The 16,377-nt window shown below is 25.1% G+C and overlaps 1 protein-coding gene across 5 annotated transcripts in view; it reads left to right on the top strand.

Annotated features, from left to right (window-relative positions):
• LOC129963280 (fibroblast growth factor receptor 4-like) overlaps nucleotides 1–15,679 on the top strand; it is a 71,716-nt gene extending 56,037 nt beyond the window's left edge. For all 5 annotated transcript variants that reach the window (XM_056077546.1, XM_056077545.1, XM_056077541.1 and 2 more), the window contains exons 8-20: nucleotides 163–286; nucleotides 1,132–1,325; nucleotides 2,093–2,231; nucleotides 3,245–3,435; nucleotides 3,938–4,071; nucleotides 4,956–5,068; nucleotides 5,931–6,041; nucleotides 7,381–7,562; nucleotides 7,881–8,003; nucleotides 8,658–8,728; nucleotides 9,213–9,350; nucleotides 10,165–10,270; nucleotides 12,163–15,679. In XM_056077546.1, the coding sequence (XP_055933521.1) occupies nucleotides 163–286; nucleotides 1,132–1,325; nucleotides 2,093–2,231; nucleotides 3,245–3,435; nucleotides 3,938–4,071; nucleotides 4,956–5,068; nucleotides 5,931–6,041; nucleotides 7,381–7,562; nucleotides 7,881–8,003; nucleotides 8,658–8,728; nucleotides 9,213–9,350; nucleotides 10,165–10,270; nucleotides 12,163–12,246 (1,710 nt within the window). In that variant the 3' untranslated portion in view covers nucleotides 12,247–15,679. The remainder of the gene's footprint in view (nucleotides 1–162; nucleotides 287–1,131; nucleotides 1,326–2,092; nucleotides 2,232–3,244; nucleotides 3,436–3,937; nucleotides 4,072–4,955; nucleotides 5,069–5,930; nucleotides 6,042–7,380; nucleotides 7,563–7,880; nucleotides 8,004–8,657; nucleotides 8,729–9,212; nucleotides 9,351–10,164; nucleotides 10,271–12,162) is intronic.
• The last annotated feature ends 698 nt before the right edge of the window (nucleotides 15,680–16,377 follow it).

The raw sequence follows: 16,377 nt of genomic DNA, 5'->3' as shown, positions 1-16,377 counted from the left end.
ATATGTTTGTTTTAAAATAACAAATATTATGAATTCCAAGTATTTTTTTGTTTTATTTACTAAGTTATTAAAATTAATTACCTGCTTATTTTCATCAGACTAATTTTACTGCATGTTTGTTATATCCATTGTTTATAATCAGATACTTTTTGTTCCCTTTAGATACGTCTTCAAAAATGGTCTCTAAAACTTGAGCATGTTACTGTTAGTGATGAAGGAATATACACATGTGTTGTTTCAAATAGTGAAGGCAGTGTTAATTTTAATTTTACAATGGAAGTGGTTGGTAAGTTTGTCTTAAAATTCCCTTTTATAACTGTATTTTAATATTTATAAGGTATTGCATAAAAATAAAATCATGAAGTCATTTCTTAAAGTTTAAGTTGCAGGTTTTTTAGACTCTCTGTCTTAAGGATAATCTAAATGACAATAATATAACTAAACTAGATTTAAAAAACAGACGCAATCTGCTTATGTACTGTACTGTATTGTTTAATCATTATGTTATTTGCATCACATTATACATTTAGGCTACCTTAAGGGCTTACTTAAAACATTGTTTAAATTAAATAATAAACTCGCTATTGCAAATAATCTAAAATTAATGATATTTCAGTAATTGGTGAGAATTGAAACAGATTTCATAATTAGCAACGACTCTGATGTAATAGGATTTGAAATTTGTTTTCAAATGCAATATGAGTTATTTGTTTTGTTATGTGCAAAAGTTAATCAAGAAAAAGTAGAACCTCAAAATCTATAGCTACCTGTCACACTACATATATCGTAGATTACAATCTAGCTTTTTTTAAATCTGCCTTTGCCCCTTTCTCCATAGTTTATATATTTACCTATTTTCATTTAATTTTTTAAACATCAAAATTATTCTCTAAGTAAAAATTAAACTTCATATATTGTTTCAGGCATAAACTAAAACTGCTGTAAATTAAAATTCAAATCAACTTAATTGAGGTTAAAGGGTGGAAGTATTCTTTGAATTTAACTATTTCATAATTTATACATATATATTGCTCATATTTTCTTCCTAGTAATTTATGTTGACTTCAGCAACTAAATGGTTATTTGTTTTTTTATATGTAATACATCTGAAGTATATTCTTGAAATTTCAGAAAGAGTGCCCCATCGACCTATTATGATAGAAAACTATCCTGGAAATCAGACAGCATATGTAGGTGAAACTGTTGTCTTTGAATGCAGATTCATTAGTGATTTGCACCCAGTTGTTTTATGGATAAAATATATAGAACCATCTAACTCTTTAGACTCTGATGATGATTATGTACCAAAAGTAAAATATGCCAAAGTAAGTAAATAAATATCATTTCACAACTATTGTTATAATTTAGTTTTATTTTATTAATGCATTTTCTCTGAATCAAAGATCTCATTAATCTTTTTACCATTATTTTAAACTTAATCTGAAAGTATTAAAACTACTGAATGGAGTTTTGCTTTCCCCCTTTTTTTTATCTCATATTTTCATTTCATAGAAGGGAGGGGAATTCATAATAAGATTTTTTTTTGTGTTAATTTTGGTTTAAAAATTAATCAGATTCTACATTGTTTTTTTTATATAGATTTGCATAAAAAACAATACATTTATTTACACATTTTGAAATACCTTCTGTTGTATCTAGTCAAAGGACTGAAAATTGTGAGAAGGGGGGGGGAGAGATGCTGTAGACTAGTTTTATTCCTGCTGTTATGGTACTTTCCAAGTAAAATGTGTCCCTTTTTTTTATATTTGTTTATTGCACTGGTAAACTGTGTATCTTCGGTAGCTGAAATTTAAAATAGTTGTGTTGGTTCAAAAAATTATAATTTACTGAATTTAGAAATAAATTTTATATTAGAAACTAATAAATTACAGATTTGATTTATTCTGTATATTGTTATCTAAATCATTTAAGTGGTGATTTTGGTATTTTATACTATTTTAAAAAGAAATATTCTAATTTAAGTATAATAATAAAGTAACCAAATATTAAAAATGGGAACATGAAGATAGTTTCATTTCTGATACAAACATAGAAAAGTATTTGTTAATTCTCAGTTGATAATTTTTTCCAGTCAAATGATCCTAATAACACCGATCCAACATTTCTCATCTTGCATAACGTTACATTTGAAGATGCTGGCTGGTATGGATGTATGGCCTCAAATACTTTAGGAAATTCTACACAAAATGCATACCTTAATGTCCTGCCTTGTAAGTAACTTAAACATTTTAAATGTTATTATTTATTATTCTTTTTTTATAAATGTAATGTTTTTTATAAATGTAATAATGTAAATGTTATATATGGAAAATAATTATTAATGCTCAAATTTTGTTCTTTTTAACTGTCCAGATTTTGGCTCAAAAAGTTTGTTTTGATTACAGAATTTGACACAGTAAAACATTTCTTTCTGTTACTGAATTAGCTAATCGTCATTTAATATGCTTAATAGTTTTTTTTTAAATTTTAAAAGAAGCTGGAATATCCAAAACCTGTAAATTGATTTCAGAATTATTATTAATTTATTGTTATTGAAGTATTTAAAGCACTCAAGTTTCTTTCCATATATAAATGAATAATATGTATTAAAGCTATTAATGTTAGCATTTGAATATTTTTTCATGAAATTCTTGTCTATTTCTTCTTTACATTTCATTTCAATAGTATATTAATTTCCGAAAAATAAATAATCAATTGTTATATTGCTTGTAGCAAATGTGGTCAAAAATTTTCTTTTCTTTTTTTTTAAAATTCATTTCAGTGCAGAGTAATTATATTATTCTTTATTGCATTGTAATGTATATAGTGAAATTGTTATATTGAACCAAATATGTTCATGTCTCTTCCTTCACTTTCAGGATTTCATTTACTTGGTCATTACACATAAGTATTTAAAAATAATTTTTAAAAAAAGATTCAGATCACTTCTTATGCAATTTCTTGTTTTTATCATGGAAGCAGTAATTAATTATGTTCCCTTCAAGAAAGGGAAATGCTGTAAATCAGGTTTTAATAACAATTTTAATAAGGGGGAAAATGGAGCATTAAATGGAATGAATTTGTTTTTTGAAGTTGAAAGTGTTGCTATCATAAATATCTTCATATACTTTTAATGCTTTATAAATAATTTTCTGTGGAAATATATTTGACTTTTGCTAATATAGTATTTTGTGATTTTTGTTAATTAATGTAACAAAGAAATTTTATTCTTTCCCTTATATAGTAGAAGAGAAAAAAAAGAAACCACCCCTTTTACTGATTGGATTGAGTGTAGTTCTTGGTGTTTGTCTGCTGTCAGTAATATGTTTTGCTTTGTATTATCGTCGTTTGAAAGAAGAAAAAAGATTAAGGTTGCTTCAGTCTGGCAAACCTCTGAATATGTTTTTAAAGAAGAGAGTTGTTTTAATCCCTCAGGTAAGATGTATACAAATATTTTATTGTTAATAAACAAGTAAAATTATCCTCGAAAAAATATATGTAAAATATATATGCAGTTTATTACGTTGCTTGTATTGCAAAAATGGAGAAAAGGGGCACAGATTATAATTGCAAGATTAAAATAAGTCTGAAATGCTTGCTGTATAATCAATTAATTTGTTTGTGCCAAAATGTCTGTACACAAGAATTATATTTATTGCCATTTATTATTTAGTTGAAACTATTTCTGTAACATATTGATAACTTTTATCATAATATTTTTCAATTTATCATTTGTTAAAAAAATAACACATTTAATGAAAATGTTCTTTTTGATGTTATACTCAATACCTTTTTTAATACTAACTGTTCCATTTGAATATTTTTGTAAAGTTCATTTTTCATATACTTATTATCAGCATTATTGTTTAAAATTGTGATAATATAATCATTATTCTTAGTGTTGTGCTTATATTCACGAAAAATTTTGTTTATGTAGTCATCTGGAAGTTCCACAAATTTAGCTGCTCCTCTTGTTAAGATTCAAGCCTTTGATCCTAGTTATGAAAATTCTGCTGGAATTTCTGAATACGAAGTTCCTTTGGATCCTGCTTGGGAATTCCCAAGGGATCAGTAAGCATATTTAATTTTCTTATAAATATCGTATACAATATGCATTTACTTAAAAATGTGAAATTGTACTAGTTTAATTAAATGAAAGAAAATTTTAAATTTCAAGATTTACCATTCAATAACAGGATATGTTGTGTTACATTTAATAGGAACAATTTATTTATACATTTTCTTTTCCACACACACACACACATAATATTCTTGTAATTTGATGACATACACATACACACATATATAATATTGTAATTAGATTACTTTATTTTATTTCTTTTATTTAGATGAATTGGAATAAAATATGTTATTTTCACAGCTAAAAAGAAAGAAAAAAGAATTATTACTTACTTCATTATAATTTACTAAAATATTGTGAATATAAATTTAAATTGGCCTCTGTTTGATGATACTCTAATATTATGGATTTGAATTATAAAGTTTGGCCATTTTTTGTAAAGCATTTTTTAAATATTGAAAATTCTCTAAAGTTTATTAATTTTGTTATAAATGATTTATATATATGTATGTTAATACAAAATCTTGCTAAATGCAGTGAATTCATTTTTAATCACTCTTTAAAAGCAACCAGCCTACTCAATTTGAGTAAAGCTGGTTTCTTTTTTTGTGTAAAAAACTTTAAAAAAATCTATTAATTTTTGTGTGCATAAAATCAGGCCTTTTCTTTTTTTTTCTGATCTACCTCTTTGTGGAGTGTGATGCTTGTCATCACATTCCTTTAATGCTTTAAAAAAAAAAAAAAAAAAAAAATTGATGAAACTGCTGGAACATTTTTTTGTTCATCCTTAATAAGGACTTAAAATATTATTTAATTTGAAATTATGACTTTCTTATTTGTAAATTCTTATTTGCATATTTTTTATCAATTTCAGATTGGTGTTTGGGAAACCCCTTGGTAGAGGGGCTTTTGGTCAAGTAGTTCAGGCTGAAGCGAAAGGCCTCAATGGTGAGAAATCAACAACTGTTGCTGTTAAGATGTTAAAAGGTAACTAGTATTTATTATAAATTTATGGGTTTTTTAAAAATATATTATAAATTGTCCACTAGTTAAAAATTTTTCAGGAATATTTCTATCTAAATAACACTTTTTATGAATTTTGGGGGGAATTTATTAGTATAATTATTTACGTTTAATATTTATATAATAATGAAACCTAATATATAAAATCAATTATGCTCATCTGATTTCAATTGCTACTGGAAATCAGATAATTATAGTTTCATAACAGTTATTAAAATAAATTATCCATTTGATTCTCTTGGACTTATTTACAAAATTGAAGTTAATATGTTATGAAGAATGAAGTTTTTTTTTGTGTTATTGAACACAAAGTTTAGAATATCTTTCAAGCAATGTATACTTCATGATCAAATGCTGAATATTATTGATGTGTTTTAGGAATAACACTCTTCCCTGTATATTAATTTTTTTTTTTTAAATCTGATAGTTACATCTGGAATAGAAATTTTTATCAAGATACTCTTACAATGGATTTTCAAGTGTTTTATATATATAAGTATATAAAATTTAAAAAATGATTGAAATTTTGTTTTAAATTATTTGTAAAGTAAAAGTAAATTTATAATCCTTTTTTTAAAAAAAGATTCTTTGATTTCTCAGTAAAAGAAAATAAATTAAAATCTTATATGGTTTATTAAGCTGCAGATTAATTTTATTCTGTAGTTATGTAGTATATGTATACTAGTTCAGAACAAATTGATAAAATTTCATTAGTTTCAAACTTTAATTCTAATACAGTGTGTTGAAAAATGATTTGAACTTGAGTTTTTTTTTTTTTTAATATGAACTGTATTTTGTATTTAATGTCATATTTTTAATGCTCCAGATGGTTATACCGATCAAGATTTAATTGACTTAATATCTGAAGCTGAGATGATGAAATTGGTTGGGAAGCATCCAAACATAATCAATTTATTGGGTTGCTGCACTCAGAATGGTAATACATGCATTTTCTATCAATGTACATATAGATTTATTCAAACAAACAAATTGCTTAGATATTTTAAAACTCACTGTTTTATACATCTCTAATATAATTTTTCACCACTGCATATAATATTAAACAATATTCTTGACCTTTTGGTCTGTATCATTATTGCATGTGCAATTTCAATTTCTATTTTGATGTGTAGCCTCTGAGGCATTTTTTTTTTTTTTTTTTTGTAATATTTAAAGTGACTGATTTGTTGGTATGTGATGTTGGTATTGTTGGTTGGTTCTTCATGGATCAAATTAAAAGTATCATACACTATTTGTTTCAGTCTAAATATTGTGATTATTTTTGATTTGATTCTTTCTGAGCATTATGGATAGAGAAGACTCCATTGCAAAGAAACAAAATTTTAAATGTTATTTTATGTTTACATCTGAAGTATATTTATTTATAAATATTTTTTAAAAATTTCTGAAATACTTTTGCCAGTGAGCATGATATTTTCTTCTACAACTTTTATTAGTTAATCTGCAGCATTCAAATCTGAAAATTTAGTTAATAGAATAACAGTCCTCCTAGAAAGGCACATCTTGTAATTATTATTATATTAGTTATTATTTCCCTCTGAGTACTCTTTACATCTTTTTAACTTTTAAGGAAGATGTGAAAAAGCAGCATATTTTTAAGAATAACACAATGCTTTTTACAGGAGTTCAATTTTTTCAGTAATTTAATTTTAAAAATGTCATTATTTTTCTTTAAAATAACTTATTATTTATGATTTTTTATTGTATGGAGAATAATGTATTACAGAATATTAAAACTATTGAATGAAATTAATATTGTTACACACACACACATAAAACATTTCACTTGTTACCATTTTAACGATTTTGGTATTATTCCAGAGGGTTTTTTTTTTCCTTCAGATAATTTCAGAATTTTATTCTCTAATTGTTCCCTAATAATTCATTATTCAGAATTTTAATTAAAATATAAGATCCCAGTTTAGGAGGGAAAAGCTACAAGTTGCTGAGGAGCATTAAGATCTATTGTAAGAGGGTTTATTGCTAAAACTTGAATTACTTTTTTGTTGTTTTTGATATAAATTAGTTATTCATGTTATGAATTTAGGCAAAACAACAACAAAAAAAAACTTAAATCTGATTTATGGAGTAATTTTAAATATTTTGGATATTTTTATTATATGTCGTCACCTCCCCCCCTTGCAATTTGATTAATGTGTTCTGCTTTTTACTAACAAAAGCAGTTCTTTTCTTTAGATGATTGCTATTTTTATTATTTTAGTATAAATAAATTATATTATGTTTTACTCTTCTAGGGCCATTCTATGTTATTGTGGAATATGCTGCTAATGGAAATTTACGAGATTACCTTCGAAACCATAGGCCTGTCCCTGGCTATGAAGTTTCTAACACACAAAAAGATTTTATGAGTGAAAAGAATTTATTGTCATTTGCTTATCAAGTGGCTAAAGGAATGGAATATTTATCCTCGAAAAAGGCATGTTGAAATATGTGATTATTTGTATATAATGTCCCTGAAATTATACAGTAATAATAATGACATCTCAAAATGTCTTTATTATTAATGTGTTGCATTCTGATTTTAATTTGGTATACCAATTAGTAAAATGTCCAAATTTATTATTACAGAGACATTAATTTTACATAGTTATTCAATTATAGACTTATATAAAATTGATCAATTTGTATTGTATCATGTTCAAACCGAAGTTGCATCATTTTTGTGTCATTATTTTTAGTGCTTTAATAGAATCTCTAAATCTTCTAAATTTAATTGATATATTTTAATTTTTAGTGTATCCATCGGGATTTAGCGGCTAGAAACGTCTTAGTGATGGAAGATAAAGTTCTGAAAATTGCAGATTTTGGTTTTGCTAGAGATGTTCATGAAAGTGATTATTACCGTAAAACAAAGAATGTGAGTAATGATTCTGTTATTTTTCTCTTCTTACAGACAGCCCTTGTGTAAAAATTTTCCTTATAGACAGTTCTTTATTAGGCATGAGAAATTTTTTATGATCCTCTCTCTTTTACTGTTGATGTATAGTTTATCTTATTATTATTTGGCTTTTCAGATTTCATTGCATAATTGTAACTTATAAAGGATTAAATAAGTTCCTAATATTTATTGACAAAGTGAATTTTCATTTTTTTTTTTTTTTCATATTGTATTAATTACTATGTATGACGCTCATTAAATCAAAAACATTATATGATGTCAGTAATAATAGTTAAATTAGAACATAAGCTTTTATTTTAAATAATTCTTGTACTTTTAATTCAAAAGATATCATTTTGCATTTCCTCTCTATGAAATGGTTATGATCTGCGATTACTTAAGTGTTTAAGTGGTGTATTTGTGCTTTCATTAATGCAAATGTATTTATTTATTTATTTTTGGATTATATATACAATGAGGGAAAAAATGTTTTAACTATCCACTGAATAGAAACCCATTTTGATTTTTTTTTCTTATTTATAAAGTTAATATTACTTTGGTATGTTAAAAACTTTTTTCTATTAAATTGTAGAAAAATCTCATATATATATATATATATTCTTTTCCATATAGGGCTTGCTTCCTATCAAATGGATGGCTCTTGAATCCCTTATAGATAGACTTTACACTACCCAGAGTGACGTGTAAGTTGCATTTTAGTATTTTAATATTTTTTTTAGAATTAAAATGAGAGTACCATCATAGTATGTAATCTTAACTTGTATTGATTAATGTAATAATTTTTTTAAATACTTTTTTTTTTTACAAAATATTTTATAGAAAATACCCAGTGTCAAAAAAAAAAAAAAAAATAATTCAGAAATTTGTGAACTCTGATTTTTTCATCTATTTTGTATAATATGATATAAAATTAGCTTTTAATCATTTCGAATTTCAAAATAAGTAGGATTAATATAACATTTTTAATAATGAATACGATCTGTTTCAGGTTCTTTTTCTTGATGAACATACACAATTTCATAAAAAAAAAATATTTATCCAGTATTTTATATATATTTTTGATTACATCTTTCCTTTGTATATCAAGATGTGGTTTGGATAATTTTATCAAACAAAAAAATTAAAAATATTTTGGTAATTGATTGTAATTTCTATCTTTTTTTTCAGGTGGTCTTTTGGTGTTTTACTGTGGGAAATTATGACTTTTGGAGGAATGCCATATGCAAGTGTTCCTCCTGAAAAACTCTTTAACATGTTAAAAAATGGCCATAGGCTGGAGAAACCTTCTAATTGTCGCATGGAAACGTAAGTTCAGATTGTAGAGATTATTTTTTTTTTCAATATTTGTATATACTTATATATACACACACTAACTAGAGAATAGTAATGCATTTTCTGATAGACAGACAAATTCTAAAATTGGATTTTACAAGTGTAGGATGGCTTGAAATGGGGATTTAGATTTGAAGAAAGTGGTGTTCTTCCTTCCAGCTAATGGAAATTTTGTGGCCATTGGTTTGCATAGCTTTTAGAGCCATACAAACCAAATAACCAGAATTCATTATCTTATATTCACAAATGACATTTTTTTATTCGTAAATGTAAGAGCTGCAAATTTTGAAATAACATTTCCATAAATTATGCTCATAGTTAGAGATCGTGCCAACCACCAGTATTTAAAATGTTTTCTAATTTTTTTCTTGAACCAAGTCACATTTTGCTTAGCATTTAGATATTTTCTATAGATTTTTCCTAATTAACAAAATATTGAGACATAAAAAATTCTCAAAATTCATATAAACATTTTGTTTCTTATGGACACTTTCCTTCAGGAATTTTAAGCGATGTGTCATTATTTTTATTCTATATTGTATTATTCAAATACATTTATATATTTAAGGTGTGAATTTGTATAGATTTCTTTTAAACAAGAACAAAGAAATTTTATGTTAATTATTAAAATGATTGAAAAGATAATTGTCAGTTTTTAGAGAGGAATCATTATTAAATTGCTAAGTTATTAATATTCATTCATTTTGTATATCAAAGTAAAATTTGTGTTACATTTGTTTTCCACAATTTGTTGATATGTTCAAAAAATAATTCTTTATTTATTTAGTTATCTTTTGATGCTTGAATGTTGGAATGCTAATCCCAGTGAAAGACCTACTTTTTCTGCTTTAGTTAGGAAATTAGATACTGCTGTTATGGAGTCTTCTGATGTTGTAAGTTTGGATTTTGATTCCTTCGTGTGAAAATATATAAGATCTGATTACTGTTATTTTAACACAACTGTATTAATCTGTCATTAATGGTATCACGTTTATTTGTTAAAAAGGGGAAGCAGTGGTTAGGATTAAGGGGATTAGTTAAAAGCAGTGACAGTTATATTCTTTATTTGTCTTAGACGACAGTTATATTCTTTATTTGTTTTAGACAGGAGAAAAGCATTCTTCTGCTTTGAATTTTTTAAAAAAATTATTAAAAGAGAAAAGAGTAATTTGACTAACTCTTTTATTAGATATGTCAAATGCATTTAATTATATCAAATGGCAAGGTATTATACCTTTGAAAAAGACAATGTAGTATTTAATCTATGTGATTAGAGATTTTTTATTGAATAGAAAAATTGACATTGAAAATTATGACTAGTTTCACTATTGCAAAGGTGCACCACAATGCTCATGTTTAAGGTATGTTTTATAGTTAACCATAATTAATATTTTACTAAGAAATTTTGTGAAGTCAAATTGTGACATTATTGTATTTGATGGAGACATCCTTTTATTGACTTCAAAAAAGGGGGGGGGGACTTATACATAAAGATTTATGGAAAAATTTAAACATCCAACTAAACAAATAGAACAATAGGCTATAAAATACAGCTTAAAAGTAGATCCAAATAAATCTCGATTTATTATGCTCCCTTACAAAAAATTTCTCATGTTTCTATCAAGATTAGCAACAAAAATATTAGCTATTTAAAAAATATTAAAATATCTTATATCTTTAAATATTACTTTTATCATAGTGACATGGCTTTTCCACTTTAATAGTATTGAAGAAAAGATTTTGAATTTACAAAGCTAAATCAATATTCATGAACAACATAAGGAGTTAAACACCCTAGATCTCAAAAGAAATTTATAAATATTTTCAGAAAATAAGGATGCTATATGGTACTGAAATTTGATTTAAAGACTCTATTAGAATCAAACATAAAGAGACATGCCATTTTAAACATTATAAAAACATATAGAATAGTTTCAACAGAATTACCTCAAATATTTTATATTTTCTTTTTCTTAATATTTTACTATAAAATATTATATATAATAATAATGTATATTTACTATAATAAAATAATATTCTTATAAAATATTAAGAATTAAAGTATGTCTTATGTTTTATTACTTTGCATTTTACTTTATTTCCATTTTTTATTATTTAAACCCTGTTCAAATTCTATCATCATTACAGATTTCATAGTTTTTAAATTTTCATCTATTTTGTATCGTTTTTTAAAAAATATATGATGATTATAAAGCCCCGGCTGTATCTGTCTGATTTGTTCTATTTATGTTGGTTTTTATCGGACTCTTTGTAAACTATCCACATATCCATTTTGGATAGGTTGGATCTCTCTATCTTGGGTATCCTTAATTGGTAGAGTTTGTAATAAAATCTAAAATTTTTCTTAAATAAATTTTGTAAACCTTGGGATAAATATGACATATGAAAGTAATAAGTAATGAACAGGCATTGGATTTAAAAAGAAAATTCTCCTCCCCCCACCCCTTCTCTTTTTCTAAAGAATTATTATGTTGTAAAGACTTATATAGATTTGCTTTGTCAAATATTATGTTCTTTAAAAATGGTTTCTGATTAAAATTATGATCTCTTTTTACTATAGATTTTATTTTATGTTGTAAGTATATTTCTAAATTATATGCTTGATATATGAGAAAATATGTAATATAAAATTTATCACTTAGAATTAGTTAATTCTGTTATGTATTTTAAAAAAATGAAACAAAACTTTACATCTTTTACATTTTTAAAAATAAATTTAATATTTTCTTACTTTTAAATAATTTTTTTTCTATTTTTATTATAGACCTACATTTGCCTTGATTATGTGTACACCACCGATACATCAGAGAGCTCCAGTGAAGAAGAATCTGAGACTGCTCAAGTTTAACTTTATTCAGAAATTCAAAAGGCATTTTTTTTTTTTTTTTTTTTTTTTTTAACTATTGAGAGTGCCACTGAGAGGGTGTTGTGCTCTATTAACTGTGCAATTTCTTCTAGTTATTTTTATAGAAAGCCAAGGATAAGAGGAAAACCTTGAAATAGTTGCCTAATGTAGTAACTTTTACTCTGAGAGTAAAGTACTATTAGGTGCTATGTTGATACGGGTCATGAAAATATTGTCAAAACATGAACTTTGATACATGAAGAAAAACTGTTATTTTATCTTTTTAGCTTTCTTTCAGTCTTAACAGTGCAATTTAACATAACTATGAAGTGATAGATTAACCAAAGATGTTAGATTCCTTAACAAAAAATTATTATTTACTGAATGATAATACTTTATTTACTTTTGTCATAATTATATATTATATTCAAGAATTCTCATAATTTAACGATTTGTTAATTTCTGAAAAATTTTGTTACTTTCTTGTGCAATTTATTTTATTGTAAATGGTAGGATTCTGCTATATGTCTTGCATCAGATTTCAAATGAAGGTGATAGTTAGGAATACCGAGTTCAATTTTATTTGTGTCTATAATATAAAATATTTGTACATTTTTGTTGCAAGTATTATGTTTTTCTAATTTTGCTTGGTGAATTTAGGACAATGAAAAACAATGGTATTGACATGTATTAACTGACTAATTATTTCTTCATTTACTTCAATAGCCTAAGAAATTCAAATATTGTTACCTTGCCCTGAAATCGTAATAATTATGAATACCATATGTATATCATAATTAATTAAATCATTCAATATAAATTATAAGATTCTTACTTTTCAAGAAAGGAATAAACATTTTCTTTTTCTGACTCAGTAAAAAGAACCCCACTTAATTATCATTCACAAAAAAAAAAAAAAAAAAAAAAAAAAAATCTGTTTTTGGGAAAGAAGAATGGAGGTGGAGGGGGATGACATAATTTTTTGATTAATTGATTGCAGAATTCAATTTTGGAAATCTCATATTATTCTTGAATTGAAATGAAACTGTTTTAGCTAAATTATAGGACCCTGCTGTAAATTTTTAGTAAAAGGAGGCAAGCTGACACTTTATTATTCCGAAAAAAATTAGTTTAATGTTAGTAAATTGTTAAGTTTCAAAAGAGCAACACTTTATTATTCCGAAAAAAATTAATTTAATGTTGTTAAATTGTTAAGTTTCAAAAGAGCAATAAAATAAAATTCACGAATAAGGTAAATAATTCTATTCTGTTGATTATTCAATATAATATTAATTTTTTTAAAAGGTAGGAAGTTTTCCTTTATAAAGGCATATTAGTAAATGTACATCCAAAAGGCCATATTTATTAATTCTTGCAAAAGTATATTATTTTACTATAGGAATATACATAGCAAAACTCCCAAATGAATTTAGTTTAACCTATATAATTGTTGAATGCATTTAACTGATTCATTACTTCATGACAAGTTTCATTTTTCATTCATGCAACTTCTACACATTATGTAAATATAAAATCTTAGGAAGGACTTTAACCTGATTTTGAAGTCATCTGTAAAATGATTTGCAGCCATTTTCATTGTGTCATTTCATAATTCTTATTTTATTGACTATCTCATTGTTGTGTGTGTATTTGATATGGATCAATTTTATAGATTTTATTGAATTATAGCTGGTGTTTTGAAGAATGTTTGATGTTTATTTACCTGAATTTCAGCACAAAAGTATGTGAATGGCCAAGATTAGTGTGTTTTTGTTATACATATAATTAACAATGCTGCCATCTGTGATAAAAGTGTAATCGATCAATAAGGTAAAGAAATGAATCTCATAATTGTAGTTACTTAGTTTGTTACTTTTTTCCTTTGTTTTTTAATGTAGAGTATAGTTAATTAGTTAGTGCATTTATTTAGTCATTTAATTTAGTTGTGTATATATATATATAATAAGACATTTAAGTATCAATTTATTCATTTTTGGTATTCCAACTTTTGTAGTCTGTGTTCATGTAAATATGCTTGCCACTACATATATATTTATATTGCCTTTTTCAGAAAATATAGATTAACTGTAGTAATTGAATTTCAGTTGTTTACCATTTAATAGAACTAAAGTTTTTTCTATTATAATGAAAATGATTGATTCATATCAAAATTAATTTAGAATATTTATATATTTTTAAAAGATCATTGGTGCAAGCTACAGATCCAAAGTAATGTACTTTGTTATATATATTTTAAAATCAAGAGTGCCAGATTTCAGTATTGAAAATTATGGAAACTACCTGTATATATTTCTGAAAAGTAATAATTGATGGACATTTATTAGATTAAGATAAATGGGATCGAAAATTTTATATGGTTTAGTGAGAATTAAACAGAATAATTTTTTTTAACCAGTACTTTTCCTATATTTTTTAAAAGAAAATTAATGCAGGATTCTGAAATGTACGTATACAGGCATACATAGATAAAAAGGGGGGGGGCTTGTCTTCCTAGATTTCAATGCTGCGCATAAGAGATTTGCATCTGTGTACTCTAATATTCTTCATAATATTATTTAAATTGATTTTTAACTTTGTTTCTAATACACAACTCAGTTTTCAAAATAAGGAAATATTTTTATTTGATTTCCAAAACTTTATCACTTTTGAATATTAGTTGACGACTACTCTGGGGATTACTATATGAAAATTTTAATTTTTATCTGTGCTTCATTGAGTAATAAATCCGAATGATTCCAGGAAACTTTGTTACTTACCAGAAACTTATCTAAGATTGTAGAACAAATTTTATTGAATGTCTCATTTGTCACCTCTCAATACTAAAAAAAATTCTGCAAAATCCTTTAGTAGCACATATTTGTTTATCTAAAAAGAATTTGCCATATTTTTTTTATAAGTTTAAATATTTAATTATCATAATATTGTTTATTTTGTACTTTTGTATCAGAATATAAAATAAAAAATGGATTAATTTCATTGTACAGACTGTACTGTAATATATACAGACAAAACCGAGAGCTGTGAATTGCTTTAATTTTACAAAAGTAAGTACAAAATGGGTGACTTTTTTCTCATGATTTGAGGCATTTATTAAGCTTTCTATGTGCCTTTTGTAAATAAAGCCTATAATTACTGTTTCAAGCCTTGAACAAATGGTGCTGTATTCATTATCATACATTTAAATTTCATCCTTTCAAACTAGATATTTAAGTATTCATTTGTAGTTATGTCATAATTATAAATTTTTGTTGTAATTTCATGTTAAAAATGTGCAAGATCTCTTCAGTCATTATTGCATGATCATTTCAGCTGTTTCTATCATTTGGTCTTTTCCTGCTAAAGTGCAAATTTTAAATTCTTAATCATTTTGATAGTCTGCAAAATATATTTTAATTGTTGATAGATTGCTTGTATATTTTTGCTACTGTCAATAAAGAGTTTAAATACTATTTTTTTTTTTTTTGTCTAAAATATGTTTATCCCTTTCATATTGCTAATGTTGTTTTTAATTCACCATCTATTAATTTAGGAAGATTTTATATATATATCCTTAATTGACTTTCTCCCTTTCCATAGGACTGATTAATATTGGATCATATAATTCAATAAAATATAAATAGTCTGGGTAATCTGGCAATTAATCAGACAGGAGAATTGATGTATTAAGAAAAATAGGAAGTAAATAGAAGCTATAAAAAAATGCATTTTAATTATAAAACCCATGTTTTGCGCACACACACACACACAAAAAAAAAAAAAAAATTTAAATCATCAAATATATTAAGATCTGTTTGATATAACTTTGCTGTATTATGGTCCTTACTTGCCTTTCTAAAAAAGTCACTATATAAGACTCCAAACTGATGCAATCCATAATTATTGGGAATTTACTGCAATATGAATTTTATATATTGAGTTCCTCTCATCATCTGTTATATAATTTTTGTTTTGATAACTTTATATAGAAAGTGAATACCGTTATAAAAAAAAGAGAACATTCTTAGAATAAATATGTCTTTTGAGAAGTTATTCTTTTAATAGAAAAAAAAGTTTTGTGATGTGGCAAACACTACACCATTTGGGATAAAAAGTTGCATTTGCTTGTAATATAAT

This window comes from Argiope bruennichi, chromosome 3 (genome assembly GCF_947563725.1).
Source record: "Argiope bruennichi chromosome 3, qqArgBrue1.1, whole genome shotgun sequence".
Taxonomy (NCBI): domain Eukaryota; kingdom Metazoa; phylum Arthropoda; class Arachnida; order Araneae; family Araneidae; genus Argiope; species Argiope bruennichi.
This window is presented reverse-complemented; position numbering and strand designations above follow the sequence as displayed.